This window comes from Dromiciops gliroides, chromosome 3 (genome assembly GCF_019393635.1).
Source record: "Dromiciops gliroides isolate mDroGli1 chromosome 3, mDroGli1.pri, whole genome shotgun sequence".
Lineage (NCBI taxonomy): Eukaryota > Metazoa > Chordata > Mammalia > Microbiotheria > Microbiotheriidae > Dromiciops > Dromiciops gliroides.
The window spans coordinates 330,386,962-330,407,241 of NC_057863.1; the positions used below are offsets into that span (position 1 = coordinate 330,386,962).

A 20,280-nucleotide genomic window follows, 5' to 3' on the forward strand; every position below is an offset into this window, starting at 1 on the left:
TACAGAAGGTATCATTTAAGTTTTACAAAGTGCTTTACAAATATCATCTCTCTTGATCCTCACAACAACCCTTGGAGGTAGGTGCTGTTATTATCCCCATTTTATAAGATGAGGAAACTGAGGCACAGAGAGGTCAAGTGAGATTTGTTACTTGACTTCAAGTTCAATGCTCTCCCCACTGTACTACCTGGCTGCCATCACATTTGTCTGTCTCTCTATCTCATCCTCACACATGAGGTCACACAGATTTCAAGTGTCTAAGGCAGGATTAGAACTTATGTCTTCCTGACTCCAAATCTAGTACACTATCCACTATACCATGCTGCCTCTTTAGTAAATGCTTTTTTCATTCATTCATTCATTCACTCACTCACGCACTCAAATAGCCAATCAACCAACCTAGAGATTAGTTTAGGATATTCTGTAGCAAACATCCCAGTGGGCCTCCAACTCACCTGAAATATCCCTTCCTCAGACGGTTGCAATGATTCCCACTCTGGGGAGTCCATAAACTGGTAGGGGAAGATATAATGTAGAAACTGCCCATCCTGGCTCACACGGATCCTGAAGAATGGAGAGAACATAGGGATTGAGAAATCTAGATGTTAGTTCCAGCTCTCAGATAAGTAGCTGTACAACTTTGGGTGTGTCACTTAAACCTCAGTTTTGTCATCTGTAAAAACTGCAAAGGAAAGGGAAAAGAGATAACAGCTGACTTTTTTTTAGTGCTTTAGAGTTTGCAAAAGTACTCTGCCTCCTTGTCTCATTTGAGCCTTACAGCAAACTTGTGAGGAAGCACTACATATATTATTGTTCTCACCTGACAATTAGGACACTGAATTTAAGAAAGTTGAGAGCGCTTGACTGTGTTCACACAGAGGAAGTGTGATAGGCAGCATCCAAATCTAGCACCATATCTACTTGTTGTTCACTCATGTCTGACTCTTCATGACCCTGTGGACCACAGCACACCAATACTGTCCATAGGATTTTCTTGGCAAAGATATCAAGAATGGTTTGCCATTTGCTTCTCCAGACAATTAAGGAAAATAGAAGTTAAGTGAATTGCCCAGGGTCACACAGGTAGTAAGTGTCTAAGGCTGGATTTGAACTCAAGTCTTCCTGACTCTAGGCCTAGAGTTCTATCCACTGGGCTAACTAGCTCCTATATAAGATTTTTTTCTCCATCTCTGATATTCTAGGGTTATCCACATCTGTGTTAAACAAGGACCTTTCAATGGAGCCAATCCAGTCCTGACCCTATGATTGAACAGTTCAACATCACACTGTCCTTCTTGGTCCCTTGTCCTCTCAGTACTCAGGCCTTGCCAAACTCTGGCCCTGGATGACTCCCACTACCTGCTTCCTCTTCTCTCTCTGACGTGAGGCTGAATGGATCTGGAGGAAGTCACACAATTATGCTAGCTGGGTCTACAACAAAATTATGTATGATCTACCTTTTGGAAGTCTGCCAAAAGGCTTTGAAACAGAGCAAGGGAAGACAAGAACATCAGAGCTGCCGGTTGTCTGTTTTCCAGAATTTCCAAGATGATTTCCTACTTTCCCTGAAGGGAAACTACCCAGAATGCCTTTGACTCTAACCTTGGAAGAAAGTGTATGTAGGTTAAAGACGTGGAAACCAAACCAAGCAAGTGACTCTCCCTCCCCCCAAATAAGCAAAAAAGAGGAGAAAGCAGATGATGTGGTGAGTACACAGGAGGCTGGGGTCAATCTATGGGAGTCCTGAGCTAGGACACTGAAGACAATGCAATTAAGAACCACGTCTGGAGTGTATCCTGTGCTATTGTTCCCATCTGACTTGGAGGTGGTAAACAAAGACCTTCTTCCCATCCTTCAGTCCTCCCACCTCTGTGTCCTGTAGACTGTGGCCACCAATTTTAGAACTACTATTTCTATAAAAGATATTGTCTTCAATGTTTTTGTATGTGTATGATGTATTAAAATCCAGATGGCTACTCAAATTTGTGGCAATTCTGCTTTTTTTGAATGCTAGGGGTGAAATCAGGAATGGAGAAAGGATGCCTGAAAGGAAAGCAAATGTAAGGTATTGAGGTTTTTAAATCTAGCATGGATTTTTTTTTCCAGTTCAAACTGGCAGGGGCAGCTAGGTGGCGCAGTGGATAGAGCACTTGCCCTGAATTCGGGAGGACCTGAGTTCAAATATGACCTCAGACACTTGACCCTGGAGAGACTTACTAGTTGTGTGACCCTGGGCAAGTCACTTAACCTTCATTGCCCCCCCCCCAAACCAACAACAAACAAAAACCCACTCAAATTCAGTGCAAACTGGCTAAGGGTTTGAGTAACATGTTTAATTGCAAGTATGTCAAATCCCCCAGGATACTAAGAGAGCAGGTATTCTTTTATTTTCAAACCAATGGTGGGCATCAGTTCTAGGGTTTTTAAAAAAGATATGCTCTTGGGTAGAGTGAGTTGAGAGATACCCATTCCTTCATGAAAGATGGAGGGAGAAGGGGCAGCCAGGTGCCCCAGTGGATAGAGCATCGGCCCCCAGTTGCCTCACCAAAAAGAAAAGATGGAGGGAGGAAGTTTCTCCCTACCCCCCTCCACCCCAAGATTGACATTTCAGCCTGACATATTCATTAGAAACAACAGCTTGTATATGTTGCCAAATCTCAATTGTTGTTTAGTTGTTTCTTAACTCTTCAAAATCCCAATGAGGTTTTCTTGGAAGAGATACTGGAGTAGTTTTCCATTTCCTTCTCCAGGTGATTTTACAGTTGGGGAAACTGAGGCAAACAGGGCAAAGTGACTTGCCCAGGGTCACATAGCTAGGGAGTGTTTGAGGCCAGATTCGAGCTCAGGAAGATGAATCTTCCTTAACTCCAGGCCTAGCACTCTAGCCACTGTGTCACCTAACTGTAGACCAGTCTTCCCTATAGAGGCTGTTCAAAATGTTCTCTCTTTAAGCTTTCTGCAGCACCCCTTCTCCCAACCTCTGAACTGAGGACCTTGCCTCATACTTAACTGAAAAGACAGAGACCATTTTCAATGAGCTGCCTTTTCTCCCTTCTCTATATTTCAAGTGCCTTTGATATCATCCTTCATCTCTCCTCCATTACTCTACTCTCTGATAAAGAAATGGGCCTTCTCTCCTTTTACTTATCTTTTATCTCTTCCAGCAGTTTGGCCCCAGAAATTTTCCCCTGTCTCTAACATCCATTCTCTCCTTGTTTAGTGCCTTACTACCTATAGCCAACAAAAGGACCTGGTCTCCCCCATCCTTTAGAAAGCAACAACAATGGGGCAGCTAGATGATGTGGTGGAGAGAGCACCAGCCCTGGAGTCAAGAGGACCTGAGTTCAAATTTGACCTCAGACACTTACTAGCCCAAACCCCTCCCTTCAAACATTTTTAAACCCCTGACAATTGGCTTGTGACACCCACCTTCCCCCACTCAACTGAAACTGCCTCTCTCCAAAGATCTCTTGACTGCTAGATCTGATAGCCTTTTCTCAGTCCTTGTCCTTCCCGATTTCTCTGCAGTCGGGTTTGACTACCCTTCTTCTTTTGTGCACTCTCTCCTGTCTGCATTTTTCATACCATCTTTTTCTTTCTTTTCTTCTTACTTGCCTTACCTCCATCCCAGACTCTAGGCATTTTCAGTGGCTGCTCCCAGTCCTGAAATTCTCTCCTTCCTTCATGTCACCACTTCCTGGCTCCCCTGGCTTCCTTTAAGTCTCAAATTAAAATCCCACTTGCATGAAAAGCCTTTGCTGATCCCCCTCAATACTAGCCCTGTCCCTCTGTGACTATCTCCAGTGTATCTTGTATATTTCTTGTTTGCTCATAGTTGTTTTCATGCTGTCTCCTTCATTAGACGGTGAATCCCTTGACAGCAGGGTCTATTTTTTGCCTTTGTTTGTAATCCTATTGCTTAGCACTAGTGCCTGGTACATAGTAGGGAGTTTTTAAAAATCATTATTAAATTTATTTTTTTTAACATTCTTCTTTTTCTTTTCTTTTTGCGGGCCAATGAGGTTAAGTGACTTGCCTAGGTTCACCACAGCTAGTAAGTGTCCAAGTGTCCTGAGGCCAGATTTGAACGCAGGTCCTCCTGAATCCAGGGTCAGTGCTCTATCCACTATGCCATCTAGCTGCCCAACATTCTTCTTTTAAAAAAAGTTTGAGTTCTAAATTCTCCTCCCTCCTTCCAGCCCTCTCCCCACCCACTGAGAAGGCAAGCAATATGATACCATTTAATCGTGCATGTGGAATTATGCAAAAACATAAATTCCCATATCTAGTCATATTGGGAAAAAAAAGCAAGAAAAATAAAGTGAAAAAAAAATCATGCTTCAATTGACACTGAGAGTCATCAGTTCTCTATCTGGAGCTAGTAGAATTTTTCATCATGAGTCCTTTGAAAGTTGTCTTGCATCATTGTATGATCATAGTGGGGCAGCTAGATGATCCAGCAGGTAGAGTGCTGAGCCTGGAGTCAGGAAGACGCATCATCTTCGGTTTCAAATCTAGCCTCAGACACTTAAAGGGCTATGTGACCCTGGGCAAGTCACTTAACCTTGTTTGTCTCAATTCCTCATCTGTAAAATAAGCCAGGAGAAGGAATGGCAAACCACTCCAGTACTTGTGCCAAGAAAACCCTAAAAGGGGGTCACAAAGAAATCAATATACAACTGTGAGTGAACAATAATAAAATTAGTCAGAGTATTGAGGGCTTCCACAATTGACCAACATTACATTACTGCTGTTTACTGTGTACAGTGATCTCAGTTCTTGCTTACTTCACCCATGCATCACTTCATATAGGTTTTCTTTTTCCCCAGGCCTTTCTTGAAACCATCTCCCACTCATTGATTCCTTGTATAGCAACAATGGTATTCTGTCACAATCATATTATACACAAACTTGTTCAGCAGTCCCTAACCTATGTGCATCCCCTCAATTTACCAATCTTTGCCTACCGACAAAAAGCTTACAAATATTTTTGGACATCGAACTTTCCCTTTTTTCTTTTGCTCTCTTTGGGATACAGACCCAGTAGGGGCTTTTGCTCGGTTCAACGAATAGGGCACGGTTTTATAGCTCTTTAAGCATAGTTCCAAATTGTATTCAGAATGGTTAGAACAGTTCACAAATCCACCAAAAAGTGCATTAGTGTCCCTACTTTCTCACATCCCCTCCAGCATTAGCCATTTTCCTTTCTGTCATGTTAGCCAATCTGATAGGTATAAGGCGGTAGCCTTAGAGTTGTTTTAATTCACATTTCTCTAATCAATAGTAATTTTGTAAAAATATAACTATTGATAGCTTAATTTCTTCTTCTGAAAACTGACTGTTAATATCCTTTGACCATATATCAATCGGAGAATGGCTCTTATTCATAGCAGGCAAGATTCTGTCCTAGGCTTTCTTTCTCTCTATTCTCTTTCTTCTCTATGACTTCATCAGCTATCATGGATTCAAATACTCCTTTCTGTACAGATCTCCCAGATGTATAGTGCAATGTAGTTTTTCCTCCTGAGATCCAGCCCTATATCAACTGTCTATTAGAAAATTTAGAACTAAATAAACTGTAGATCCCTAAAATTTAACATTTCCAAAATAGAACTTCTCATCTTTCATCCAAACCCTTCTTTCTAACTTACCTATTTCTATCAAGGGACATCATTATCATCCCAAACTTGCAGATTCACAATCTTAGAGTCTGTTGTATTCCTCACTTTCCTTCCTTCTCTTTACATACTCTAGTTAATGACAGAGTCTTGTCAAGATAAATATTGTCTACAGCATCTGCTGTCCTCCTATCTCCTTTTCTCCAGTTCACAGTGCCAGCAGTCTAGTTTCAGGTATTCATCGCTTCGTCCCCTAACTAGTCTCTCTGCCTTTAGCATTTCATCCTCTCCAATCCATCCTCCACACAGCTGACAAAGCGATACACGTGAGACCATGTCACAATCCTGCTTAATAAATTCCACTGGCTACCTTTTGCTTCTTGGATCTAATGCAAACTCCTCCATTTGGCATTTAAAGCCCTTTACAACCTGGCTCCACCTACTTTTCCAGTCTTATAGATGTCTCTCTTCTCCCCTTCATATACTCTTTAGTCCAGCCAAATTGGCCTTCTTGTTATAGGTTACACATGAAGTTCCATTTCCCATCTCTATGTCTTTGCACAGGGCTATGCCCCCCCCCATGCCTGAAATACACTCACTCTTCACACCTTTGCCTCTTAGAATCTGTAATCTCCTTCCAACCTCAATTCAAAACATCTTCCCCTACATGAAATCTTTCCTGACTCACCTAGCTCCTAACGCCTCCCCACAAAAATCACCTTATATTCATTCTGTATGTATACATGTTGTCTCCTCCTTCAGCAGGGATTCTTTTGGGGGGGGGGCAGGGCAATGAGGGTTAAGTGACTTGCCCAGGGTCACACAGCTAGTTACATGTCAAATGTCTGAGGTTGGATTTGAACTCAGGTCCTCCTGAATCCAGGGCCAGTGTTTTATCCACTGTGCCACCTAGCTGACCCTCAGCAGGGATTCTTAACCTTTTGTGTCATGTATCCCTTTGGCAAAATTTGGACCCCTTCTCAAACCATGTTTTTATTTTTTTTAATTCATAACTGAAAGAAATGCTAAAATTTCAGTTATGGGTTAGTAACTTAGTATATGTTTAGTATAATTTTTTCTATCCAAGTTCACAGACTCCCTTGAAATCTATCCACAGAACTTTTCCACGCCCCAAGGGAATTTTTGTCCTTAACAAAATAAACCCCTTAAAAGACAGAGACTTTTTCATTTATGTCTTTGTATTCCCCGGTGCCTAGCACAGCATCTGGGAAGCAGTGTTGTTGTTGTTTGCTCCTTTCAGTCATGTCCAGGTCTTTGTGACTTCATTTTGGGGTTTTCTTGGCAAAGATACTGGAATGGTTTTTTTCCATTTCCTTCTCCAGCTCATGTTACAGATGCCTCTTGGAGAATCCTTAAGCCTCCTTCGAAGCTCAGTCCAGACATCACCTCCTACTCGAAGCCTTTCCTCACACCCAGCTCCTAGTGCCTCCCCACAAGAAAATTAGCTTCATTCCTACTTCATTTTTCAGCAAAATGAATTAAGGGTTAAACAGCTCATGCTCATTGTTTTACTCAGGTCCTTGCCCTATCATTTACAGAAGTGACACAATTATGTTTATTTCAAGCCTGTATTGCAAAATCTGAGCAGGTGGTCATCATGGAGGGGGAAGCAGGTCTAAATTCGTCTTTTGTGTTGACTCAGAATATTGGTAGTTATCAAAAACCAAAACCAAATAAACAAACAAAACCCTGCCCCACAACAAGTGTTCCTCTTAAAGCCTGGAAAGTAAAACCATAAGAAGGTTTTGTAAAACGTGTACAAATCCTAAAAGAACTGAGCTTGGGTTATGGAGGGTGGGAAGTGGCCCCTTGTGTAGGAGGGGGAAGATCAAGGAACACCTAAAAGCAACATTCTTTCTAAAAGCTTATCTACAGGCGCTCATATCTCTTGTCATCTCCTACCCTCTGTCTGGGAATATAAAAGTATATCAGTCAATCCACAAGCAAAAATTAAATGCCTACTGTTTGCCACAGGGCAAATAGGTGGTGCAAAGGGGTAGAATGTCAGGCCTGGAGTCAAGAAGACTCATCATCCTGATTTCAAATGTAGCCTCAGACATTTACTAGCTGTGTGACCCTGGGCAAGTCACTTAACCATGTTTGCCTCAGTTTCCTCATCTACAAAATGAGCTGGAGAAAGAAATGGCAAACCACTCCAGTATCTTTGCCAAGAAAACCCAAATAGGGTCATGAAAGTCAGACACTGGAACCCAAAAACTATAAATAAAAAATGTTTATTATTTTTAAAAAGGTCAGACACGGCTGAAATGACTGAACACCAACAAATGATAATTCAGAGGAGAAATGATGAGTACTTGCCTAGGGTATTTGGCCATGAACGTGGAGAAAAGGTGAGGGAGAAAAACAGATGTTGCCGAGGTAGACAAGACTCATTACCTGATTGAATATGTGAAGAGAAGGAAAGTGAGGAGTTGAGGATGACTCTGAGATAGGACCTCTGTATGATAGAGGGTGGTGCCTGGCACACAGTAAGGTGCTTAATAAATGCTGGTTGATTGATTTATGGTGTTAGACTAGATGACCTATTTTTAGCTCCAAATCAATCACCCACTATTATTAATATAGTATGAAGCCTTCAGATATATGTTGGGCATTTTCCTTTTACAAAGAGTATTTATGTTAGAGTCTAGATAATTAATTATTTCAGGGTGAATAATACAGGGATTATAAAAGTATGAGGGGGTCAGCTGGGTGATGCAGTGGCTAAAACACCAGCCCTGGATTCAGTAGGACCTGAGTTCAAATCTGGCCTCAAACACGACACTTACTAGCTGTGTGACCCTGGGCAAGTCACTTAACCCTCATTGCCCCATGCCCCCCCCCCAAAGTATGAAGGAACCTTGGAGAAGGGGAGGCAAAAATAGGCTTTAGAGCAGGTTTGAACAGTTGTGTTAAAGTTGGGGGGTGGATTTTGAACTAAGAAGGGGAATTGTACTGTGGGGTTATTAGAAAGGCATGGAGGGGGGGTCAGCTAGATGGTGTAGTGGATAAAGCACCAACCCTGGATCCAGGAGGACCTGAGTTCAAATCTGACCTCAGATCTTGATGCTTACTAGCTGTGGACCCTGGGCAAGTCACTTAACCCTCATTGCCCCTCTAAAAAGAAAAGAAAAGGAGAAAGAAAGAAAGAAAGAAAGAAAGAAAGAAAGAAAGAAAGAAAGAAAGAAAGAAAGAAAGAAAAGAAAGAAAGAAAGAAGGAAAGAAAGAAAGAAAGAGAAGAAAGAAAGAAAAGAAAGAAAGAAAGAAAGAAAGAAGGAAAAGTCATGGGGATGAAGATGGGGACAGGGAGATATGAGGAAGCAAAGAGGTCATGGAGGGAAAAGGAGAGATAAAAATGAGCCTTGGGTCAGGTTTTGAGTTTAATTCTGCAAATCAGCGGAGGTGAATTTCACACCCCACCCCCTCTCACTTCATTTTCTTAGCTCTGCTAATCACTTTGTATTGGCTCCTTCTCTAGCTGCCTTAGGGTGGGAATGGACCCCAAATGCCCGAAAGCCCTGTTCCATTTTATTAATAATACCTTATATTATATGTGAACAGGGCCAAAATTAGACATGTTTGCACCCACCACAAGTGGTAATCCTGAAGGAAACATGCATGGCTGTGTATCCTGGGGTATGGTGAAGCATTTAGAGGTGCCAACTATCTGATAGTTTCTATTTTAAAACTGATTATTCTTTTGGGGAGTGGGGGTGGCAATGGAGTTAAATGACTTGCCCAGGATCACACAGCTGGTAAGTTCCTGAGGCCACATTTGAACTCAGGTCCTCCTGACTTCAGGGCCCGTGCTCCATCCGCTGAGCCACCTAACTGCTCCTAAATTGACTACTCTTGATAATTAGGTACTAAAGTTCAGTTGTTTCAAGTACTATCAGCACCCCTATTTTGGTGCTCTGGTGCAAAACCCCCAGTTTTCCCATGCTACTAATAGCTCTGCACATGGTTATCTCATAAAATACATACATAAGGCCATAACATAAAACATCCCATAAAAATACAAATTTAAAGGCACTTATCCAACTCCTCTCTTAGTCTCATAACCTGAAAACACAATACCCTATTTAACACTTAGTATTTCAAAATGTCTGTGATTTCTTTACTGTAAGTGCTCTCTCCACTCCAGGGAATGTTAGTTGCTCTATGCCTTAGTAGTCCATTGATTTCAGGAGTTGCTATGACCAAAATAAATTTCTCACTCATGGAACAAACATTCTGGTTTCAAAAAAGGGATATGTTCTTGGTTTCCTCTATGGAAACCCTAAGCATGATTCATTTTGCAAATCAAATATTTAAGTTTATGAATGTAATAGTGTTTAATAGGATAAGAAAAAACAAACTTCATCACCACTAAATAAGACACATGAAGGAAAACCAACAACCCCGGAACAGAAAATTCTTAACAGACTGCTAAGTTTGAGGTAACTAGACAACCATGAATGATATAGGCTTTTCCCCCTTTAACTAGTTCCAAAAGCAAACGAAAGTAAAATTCTTTTTCTAGCTTGGGAATTTAGATAAAGCGAGAAGACTAACATTAAAATGCATGAATCACAGGTCCAAAGAAGGAAGATACCTTAGAAGCAATCTAGGCCAAACTTCTCATTTTACAGATGAGAAAAACAGAGAACTAGGGAGGATTCAAACTCAGAATCCTGTGACTCCAGGCTCAACATTCTTTATATTTCACCATAGTCGTGTTTTGCTATAGTGTGGCCTTTTGGATATTGGTCTAGGAACGTAACTATAATTAAGTTGTTAATAAAATTGTTAAATTGATAAATAAATTGTTATACTTGTTGTCATTTGCATGGGGAAAAAAGTTCCAAACAGGTGATTTACAAATATAAGTTTCCAGAATCTCATTTTAAACTCCTTTAACTGGGCACATAAAGTGCTTTTCTTCATTCCAATTTTACTTAAAGAAAGACTTGTTTCCTACGTTGCATGTACAGATAGGATGTTCTTTACAGTCACAGATAATGAATTTGGATTTCCATTTGTTTACTTACAACAGCACTGCCTTATTCATACCCTCTGTGTTTTTTCTACCTACACAAATTATTTGGTGAGTTCAAGGGCTGTGAGGGAAATAGCAAATTGTGGGGAAAGAGCCCTGACTTAGTACAAAGAGACTTGGGTTAACTACTTCCTACCTATGTGACCCTTGGAAGTCACTTAATCTCACTAAATCTAGTTTCCTCATCTGTACAATGAGGATTCTTATTTCTGAATTATCTACCTCATGGGGTGGTTAGTTGTGAATAAAGTACTTTATAAGTTGCAACGGTCGTCTAGGCACTGTGTATAAGTGGATAGGGAGCCAGCCTCAGAGTCAGGAAGATGTGAGTTTGAGCCCTACCTCTATCCAAGCTGGCTGTGAGACCCTGAAATTAGCCTTTCATTCTGCCAGGCAAATTCTCTCAACTCATAAGTTACAGAATAATTGCTGATCTGTACCATCATGGGGAATTTTCTTGTTGGGAGTTTCCTACAACAGCAGTGCTAAACTCAAATAGAAATGGGGCCATTAAAAAATGCATAAGAATCACTATGGGCCACATATTGGCTTTAGTTTTAAAATGTAATGTTAGCATGGGGGGATTGTATTTTTTATTTATTTCCCAATTACATTTTAAATCTGATTTGGGGCAGTAACCTGGGAATTGTTGTGGGCTGTGTATTTGATACTTTTGTCTAACACCCAATGAAAAGAAAAGTATAGACCAAGCCTCTCATCCCACCCTATGTATGGCAGTCTAGAGCAATGTGCAAGGCCAGTTGTAGCAATTTTATTTGTACCTTTATTTCCTTTATTTCAAGAATCCAGGCCAGTTCTCTGTTCACTATGCCACATTGACTTTCTCAATCCATTATCACCCATATTTTATTAAAATTGATTTTATCATCAGTATTTGTTTTCTTAGCTAAAATGTATACTACCAGAGAGTGTAAGATCAATAAATCTTAACTGATCATAGCTGGCTGCATCTGGCTGTGAAATGGCTTAATCGTACAATTGACAAAAGACCACAGAGTTTATTACCTCTAAATTGATTGTGGATCTTTGTTCTGATTGACCCTGACAAAAAAGACATTTCTAACCAGTTTGTTTAAAGGCCTACAATTTAATGAGTCGAGGATTTTCATTAAATTTCAGTGGGACAACTCTTTTTCCTCTTCTCCCTCAGAATTATGCAGTTCATAGGTTCATAACTGGAAGAGAATTCAGAGACCATGTGGTCCAACCCCTTCATTTTGAGAGATGAGGAAAGAGAGGCCTCCTTGTGACTTGCCCAGGGTCACACAGCTATGAATAGGCATTTCAACTCAACAAATGTTGTTTAAGCACCTACTAGGTGTAAGGGCTTAAGCTAGGTAGTAGGTACACAAAGACAAAAAATGAGATCTTCTCTGACCTGAAGACATTTATAATCCCCTGGAAAGATGCAACATGTAAATGCAGGGGGATTGAGGAGAGAAAGCGCATGATCGACTGGGGAGTGCAGAGAAGGCTTCATGGAGGAGGTAGAAAGACAGAAAAAGGAAAAAAAAGGAAAACAAGGATGCTGAGAGGCTAAGATTCCTTCAAAACTAGAGTAGTTGGAGGGAAAATCCATATCTACAACAAAAGCAATGGAGCTTTATCAGTACAGAAACAGGAAAGGGGGGAAATTTTATGGAGGGGAAGGAAGGGAAAAATGCAGACCCATGATTTCAGCAAACCAATTAGATAATACATGTAAATGATACTTATGCATATGATAATATATGTAAAAGGATCTTGCAAACGTTAGAATACAATCTGCTAGTTAGTCATAGTAACAATAGTAGTTATTTTGTTGGTTTAGAGAATACCCAGTGAGTAAATATTCTCTACTGTGTTCTCTCCTTGGATTTTCAGACCACTGTTTGGGTCACATTGGACCTCTAGGTGGCACAGTGGTTAGGAGCCTCAGACACTTACTAGCTGTGTGACCCTGGGTAAGTCACTTAACCCTGTTTGCCTTCAGTTTCCTTATCTGTAAAATGAGTTGGAGAAGAAAATGGCAAACCATTCCAGAATCTTTGCCAAGAAAAACCCCCAAAGGGTCACGAAGAGTTGGACATGACTGAAAACAACTAAACAACAAAAAAAACTTGGTCAGTTGCCCTTCCTAGATCTTTTTGGAGTAGTTGTCCAGGGGCGGGGCCGGGGGGGGCGGGGGGGCGGGAGGGGGCAGAACCTGGGCTGTAGTGCTTCCTCCTACTCTTCTACTTTGGTCTCTTTCCTTTAGAAATCCCTCTACCAATGCAAACCTGAAATTGTCTTACAAATGATGCTTTTAGAGAGTTGCTTGGGGAACTGAGAGGTTAAATGATTTGCCCATGATCACACAGACAGTATATGTCAAACTTAAACCCAGTTTTTCCAGAATCCAAGGCCAGTTCTCTGTTCACTATGCCACATTGACTTTCAATCCATTATCACCCATATTTATTAAAATTGATTTTATCATCAGTATTTGTTTTCTTAGCTAAAATGTATACTACCTAACACCCTCAAATCCCTTGTTCCTTTTTCTGCCTTCCATTCATATCCTGCCAATCTTTCATCGCAGACCACTCTGCCTTTACCTCTCCTGCTTCTGGGATGCTGAACATGGGAAGAAGCCATTCGGTTGTATTGGCTGAGAATGCTACAAATTCATCTCAACTTGAATTCCTTTTGTTTGGCAAAACTTTCATTAATCTCTGATTGGCTTATTCTCCTCCTCCCTAACACAGCTTCTATAAAACTTCCCCTCTCTCCTTGGAAGCTCACCCTGATTATCCTTGTTTCTCACCTTCCCTCCTCCTCTCCTAGAAAATAGAGGCCATGGGTTGTAAGTTCCCTTGTCTCCTCTATTTCATACTTCAAAACCTCTCTGTATATTTACTCATCTTCTCCTCTATTCCTCTTTCTGGGGAAGAGATAGCTCTTTGCCTTGCTAAAGATAAGACGTCTATTTGTGCTTCAACCCTAAGCCCTCGCTTCTCTTCCTGGAGCTGACAACATCCATCATTCCATCTGTTTCTTCCATCTTATGTCTCCCTTTCAACTGGCTCCTTCGTCGTTATCTACAAACATTCTCAGGGTCTCTCTTGGCATTAAAAAAAACTTTGATCGTCCAAGCTGTCCTCTCAAGATGTCACCATGTCTATCACCTTCCTTTCACTGCCAAACTCCTAAAAAGACTCATCTATACTTTCTGTCTCTACTTTCTCACCCTCGTTCACTTCTCAACTCCCTGTAATTTGGTTTCCAGCCCCATCACTCTACTGAAACTACTCTTCCCTTATGTCTGATTTGCTAAATACCAAGACATTTTTGTTGTTTTAGGGGGGAGTAAAGAGTGAGGAATGATATCAAGGTTGTGAAACTTGATGACTTGAGGGAGGGTGGTGCCTTCAGCAAAAAGTAGGGAAGTTTAGAAGAAGGCTGTGTTTAGGGGGAGAGAGAAGATAATGAACTCTGATTTTGACGTGTCAAGTGTCTGAGGCTGGATTTGAACTCAGGTCCTCCTGAATCCAGGGCCAGTGTTTTATCCACTATTCCACCTAGCTGCCCCCAGGTTTATAATTCTTAACCTTCCCTCTCCTTCACTTCCCATATCCACTCGGCTGCCAAGTCTTATTCATTCTACCTTCATAATATCTCACAGATCTACCTATCTCTTTCTCTCTTCCATTCACTGGACCCTTGTTCTAGTTCAGGGTCTTGTCACCTATATCCCTATGGGAGAGGCACTGTATTACAGAGGGAAAAGTTCTGGCCTTAGAATTCAAGACCTGGGTTCAAATCCTGGTGTTTACTACTTTTATGATCTTAAGTTGCTTGATCTTCTTGGGCCTCAGTTTCCCCATCTATAAAATGAGGGGGTTGGACCAGATGGCTTTAGAGGTCCCTTCCAGTTCTAACTCTATGATTCTATAGTTGGTCTCTTGCTTCCAGTCTCTCCCCTCTCTAATCACTCTTCCACACAATTGCAAAAATAATCTGCTATGGCATCAATCTGACAGTGTCACTCCCCTGCTCAAAAACCTTCAGGGGCTCCCTACTGACTCAAAGGTAAAATGTAAACTCCTCAGTCTGGCACTGAGAGTCTTACATAATCTGACTATTACCTAGCTACTTGTCCAGCCTCATTTCATATTACTCCTCTTCATTATCTCTATGTTCCATCCAAATTAGACTACTAGCTGCTCCCCAAAGTCTCTCTCCAGCTGCTGTATATTCTCACAATCTACTTCCTATGTATGGAATGCAAATTGTCCTCATCTCTGCCTCTCATCAATATCATCAACATCACCCTAGCTCACAGTTACTGAGCACTTCGAAAGAAGCTAGGTGGTACAGCAGATAGAATGCTGGTCCTGGATTCAGGAACACTCATATTCATGAGTTCAAATCTGGCCTCAGACACTTACTAGCTGGGCCAGTCACTTTGCCCTGTTTACCTTAGTTTCCTCATCTGTAAAATGATCTAGAGAAGGAAATGGCAAACCACTCCAGTATCTTTGCCAAGAAAACCCCAAATGGGGTCATGAAGAGTTGGACACAACTGAACAGCTAAGTACTTTAGTTTCATTATTCCATGGCTGAGTCCCATAGGCACTAAAGTGAATTCACCAGGGTCACCCAGCTAGTAATTACCTGAGGTGGGAATCTGAACTGCCTCTTGAATTCTTTCTTCAAGGTTCAGCTCAAGTGCCACCTTTTCTGTGGCACTTGACTTGTGTCACTTTCCTTCACTTGTTAGTATGTGATCTTTACCCAAATCACCCAAATTGCCTGTGCGATGCCATTACACCTGCACTTGTATCCCTCAGACGTATACAGGAAGCACTTTGAAAACCTTAGAGTGCAATGTAAATGTTAACGACTATTGTCATTTCATTATAAGCTCTCTGAAGATCGAGATGATCACGTTTGTCCTTATATCCCAAGAACATAGCCGCATAGTACATGGAATATGGTAGGCACTTACTAAGTGTTTCTTGCATCTCGCTGAATTTCTCATGGTCACACAGCTAGTATATAGCAAATGTAGGATTTGAACCCAGGTCCTCTGTCTCCAAATACAATGCTCTTTCTATGATTCCAGATGCTGCTACCTGCCCTTTATATAAAAGGGGTTCTGAAGTCTGGCCAGGGAAAGGGATTGGGATGAAAAAGGAGACTTACCTGCCTTCAAGCAACAGAGAAAGGCGGTTGATAGGTGTCTCCCCTTCCACAGCATAGGTCTGCTCAGTGGCCAGTGATAAGACTCTCTCCTCACAGCAGTGGACAATTTCTTTGTACATCTGCAGGGGCACCTGCAAGGGCAGGTACAAAGTCTTGTAGAGGTGGTCAAACTCTTCCAGGAAGACGTTCTTCCGCAGTTGGTACACCAAATGAGCCAGCTGGGTCAGGCAGACCATGATCAGAAGGAAATTCCAGACAAAGATGTCCAGCCCGCAGGAAAAAAACCAGCCCCACAAAGCATAGCATAAGAAGCCAGTTGCTAGGAAGCTGAAGAGATAGAAACAACCATAGACACCGCTTCCCCCCATGAAGCCCAGCAGTAGGATGAAATTAGCAAGGTGATAAAGTCCCCTTTCCATATCATGCCTCCAATGTTCACACAGCGGGACCTGCCAAAGAAGTTGGTCCAAGATCGTGGTATTGCGACCCATCTTTCAAAGGGATCTGGGATCTGGGTACTTGGCTTTAAAACTGCCCTGACATGTAAAATCAAGAAAATAAAGGATCAGCTTCTACGAACCTTCTCACCTCCTGGTAATTTGATGGCCCAACTCACCAACTCAGACTGCTTTCTTCAGGGGAGAGTTTCATTCAGCCCAATTTTGGAGTTAAAAGCACAACAGAGTCCAAACCCTGAGAGTTAAGGGGCTTTTTTCCCTTTGGAACTTGTGCCAGCCCTTTCCACTGTTGACCTGGTGGGTCTCTTTGGCTACAAGCCCCTGACAACGACACCCAACTGCTTGAATCAGAAGGGGAAAAAAATAAAAAAACTTCAAGAAATTTGCATTAGAAAAAAATATGGCCTGTGACTAAGATTTCTCCAGGTTATTGTAGAAAGCCAGTCTCAAGCTGTTCACCGCTTTGCAGGAGGGAGAGTAAGGGGAAAGAGAGTGAGAGCATGCCCACGTGTTTCACTTGGAATGCCTATCTCTTGGCCACGGAAATAGGAGTGACCCCACATGGATACCATGTTTGGAATTAGAATGCAAGGAGCAGAGACGGTGAGAAAAAGCAGGAACCAGGGGGACAGGCAGGCAGGCATGCAAAGGTCACTTAACATAACTCAGGAGAATTAGATAAGCCCATGGCATAAGTTGAGGGAGAAAAACGTTAGAAGGGAATAGAAGTAACCCTTTATTCAGAAAATAGTGAAGTATACCTCCTCTACATCAAGATTCCCTTGTCTTTTAGCACTGAGGTTAATGGAAGTTTAAAATGTCCCCGTGTATGAATGTCTTAATATAATAGGAAATGGTTATTCCAGAATATATTATGTCTATATAATAAGTTTTTTTAGATGTTGAGAAACCACCTTTTATAATAATACTTAGTTAGCTTTGTCCAGTGATCCATTAAGGATGATTGAATGCCTCTCTTGAGATAGTATCATAAACAAATATTACAAAATATTCTATTTTCTAATGCATTACAAAAATATGAGATGATTGTGGGAAAACTTTGTGTTGTCTGTGTACAATCTAGTAATCTCTCATAAATTCTACATCTTTTAAATTGTCAACCTCACTGACAAATATTTATTCAGTGACCAGAGGATAACAGGAATATAGGATTTAGAACTGCCAGGGGTCATAGAGGTGACACATCTAGCCTGATCCCCTCATTTTCTCACATGCTTGGAATCATGGATTTAGAGCTAAATGGGAAGTTAGAGATTGTCTAGTTCAAAGTCCTCATTTTCTAAAAAACCCAGATCACTTCACGCTGTTTGCCTCAGTTTCCTCATCTGTAAAATGAGCTTCTGGAGAAAGAAACGGCAAACAACTCCAGTATTTTTTCCAAGAAAACCCCAAATGGGGTCACAAAGAGTCAGACGTGACTGAAACAACTGAATAACAACAAACAAAAAAAGCCAAGAACAGTGACATGACCATGGTCATAGCAATAGTAAGCAGCAGAGTCAGAATTTGAACCCAAGTCCTCTGGCTCGAAATCTAGATTTCTTTCCATTGTATCACTTCGACTATGCAAAACAAAATTACTAGAAGCAAAGTTTTCATTCCAGACTGATTTTTCAGGACCATCTGGCATACTTTGGGAAGAACACTGAAACTATAAGTCCTAATTCCTAGGATTGGTCCCAGCACTCCCCACTCCACCTTGCTATCTGTAGAATGTTGGGCAAGTCACAACCTCTGTGGGACTCAGTTTCTTCATCTGTAAAATAAGTGGGTGACCTCTGCATGACCTCTAAGGTCACTTTCCAGCTCTAAAATCTAGCATCCAATGGATCACTGTGAATCACTAGTCTTCCTCTGCAAAATGTGGTTAGGATAACAAAACTTGCTTACCCCCATATGTGCAGTACTTTGTAAACCCCCAGGTACTATGTAAATATCAGTGTTGTTTTTGTTGTTTAATCATTTTTTCAGTGATGGCTGACCCTTTGTAACATTGGCAAAGATAGTGGAGTGTTTTGCCATTTCTTTCTCCAGCTCATTTTACAGGTGAGGAAACTGAGGCAAACAGGGTGAAGTGACTTGCCCAGGGTAACACAGTTAGTAAGTGCCTGAGCTCAGGTCTTCCTGTATCCAGGTCCAGTGCTCTATACACTAAGCCGCTAGCTACCTCATAAATGTCTATTATTATATTATTATTATTATTATTATTATTATTATTATTATTATTATTATTATTATTATTATTATTATTATTATTACTGCTTCTGGAGTCAAACAACAGAGTTATAAAGGTTACTGGGTTGCGAAAGCCAAGTCCCCTTCCCCTATTTCCTGCTACGTATATATTCTAAATCAAAAGTAGCACACAAATAGATGTTTTGATGTGTACAAAGATTCTGTTCCAGTTTCAAAGTTACAGATTAATTGACTCTAAACTGGGAAACTGAACGTGACATGAAGGGCTGGCTTGGTCACTGACTCTGAGGGATCCTAGATAAATCTCCACTCCCTGCACCTCAGCTTTCTCATTTATAACATAGCATTCTGATACTTTGACCATCCTCATTAGGACTAGATGAAGATGATGTCTGCTGATACTGCTAATAGTAATAAGAGCTAGTGGGCAGTTAGGTGACACCATAGTGCATAGAGCTCCAGGCTTGCAGTCAGGAATACCTGAGTTCAAATCCGAATTCAGGCACTTACTAGCTGTGTGACCCTGGGCAAATCACTTTACCCCATTCACCTCAGTTTTCTCCTCTGTAAAATAATGAGCTAGAGAAGGAAATGGCAAACCACTCTGGTATTTTTGCCAAGAAAACCCCAAATGGAATCATGAAGAGTCAGACATGACTAAAAACAACTAAACAACAACATTAACAGTCAGCATTTATATAACACCTACAATATGTCAGGCACTTTACAAATATTTTTTTCATGTTATCTTCTCAACAACCCTAGGAAGTAGGTGCTCTTATATACTTTTTACAGATGAAGAAATTGAAGCAAACAGAAGTAAGTGATTTGCTCTGGGTCACACAGCTAGTCTAAGGTTGGATTTAAACTCAAGTCTAGAGCCCTATCCATTGCAACCACCTAGCTGCCCCTATTTGATGCTTTTGTTGTTGCTATTATAACCATTTGAATATAGTGCATTTCCAAATAAGGGCTTAAAATACTGCATACATGGGGCAGCTAGGTGGCGCAGTGGATAAAGCACTGGCCTTGGATTCAGGAGGACCTGAGTTCAAATCCAGCCTCGGACACTTGACACTTACTAGCTGTGTGACCCTGGGCAAGTCACTTAACCCTCATTGCCTCGCGCGCGCGCGCGCACACACACACACACACACACACACACACACACACAAATACTGCATACATGACCACATTCATCAAAAGAGAGTGGTGTGATGAGAGCTCAAGGGAATAGCAGGGTCAAAGGAAGACTCTGCTCCGCCCCCAGGGCAATGAGGGTTAAGTGACTTGCCCAGGTTCACACAGCTAGTATGTGTCAAGTGTCTGAGTCCAGATTTGAACTCAGGTCCTCCTGAATCCAGGGCCCGTACTTTATCCACTGTGCCACCTAGCTGCCTCCCCCAAAGGAAGACTTTTAAGGAGATCAGAGAAGTAGAAGTGAGGGAGTGGGAGGATTCAGAGTTTGAGATGTTGGAGGTGAAGAAACTGTGATGGTCGGGAACAGCAATGATGAGGTGCATGGGGAAGCCCACACAAGTTCTGAATTCACAGGATCTAAAATGACAAGAACTTACTGTAATAATGTGAAAGAAGGTAATCTGGGAAATAAAACCTTCAAATGTGGCAGGGAGGAGATGACTTTCTTTAAACACACACACACACACACACACACACACACACACACACACACACACACTCACACACCCTTCTCCCTCCCATCATTCTATGGGGCTCTGAG

The 20,280-nt window shown here is 41.4% G+C and overlaps 1 protein-coding gene across 3 annotated transcripts in view; it reads right to left on the reverse strand.

Moving 5' to 3' along the window:
• Window positions 1-16,793, reverse strand: part of POPDC2 (popeye domain containing 2) — a 31,550-nt gene extending 14,757 nt beyond the window's left edge. For all 3 annotated transcript variants that reach the window (XR_006355483.1, XR_006355484.1, XM_043991144.1), the window contains exons 1-2: window positions 15,865-16,793; window positions 456-564 (exon numbers count right to left, since the gene is read on the reverse strand). Coding sequence is in view for 1 of the 3 variants with exons in the window: in XM_043991144.1 (XP_043847079.1) it covers window positions 456-564; window positions 15,865-16,355 (600 nt within the window). In the remaining 2 variants the exon portion in view is untranslated. The remainder of the gene's footprint in view (window positions 1-455; window positions 565-15,864) is intronic.
• Between the last annotated feature and the right edge of the window lie 3,487 nt (window positions 16,794-20,280).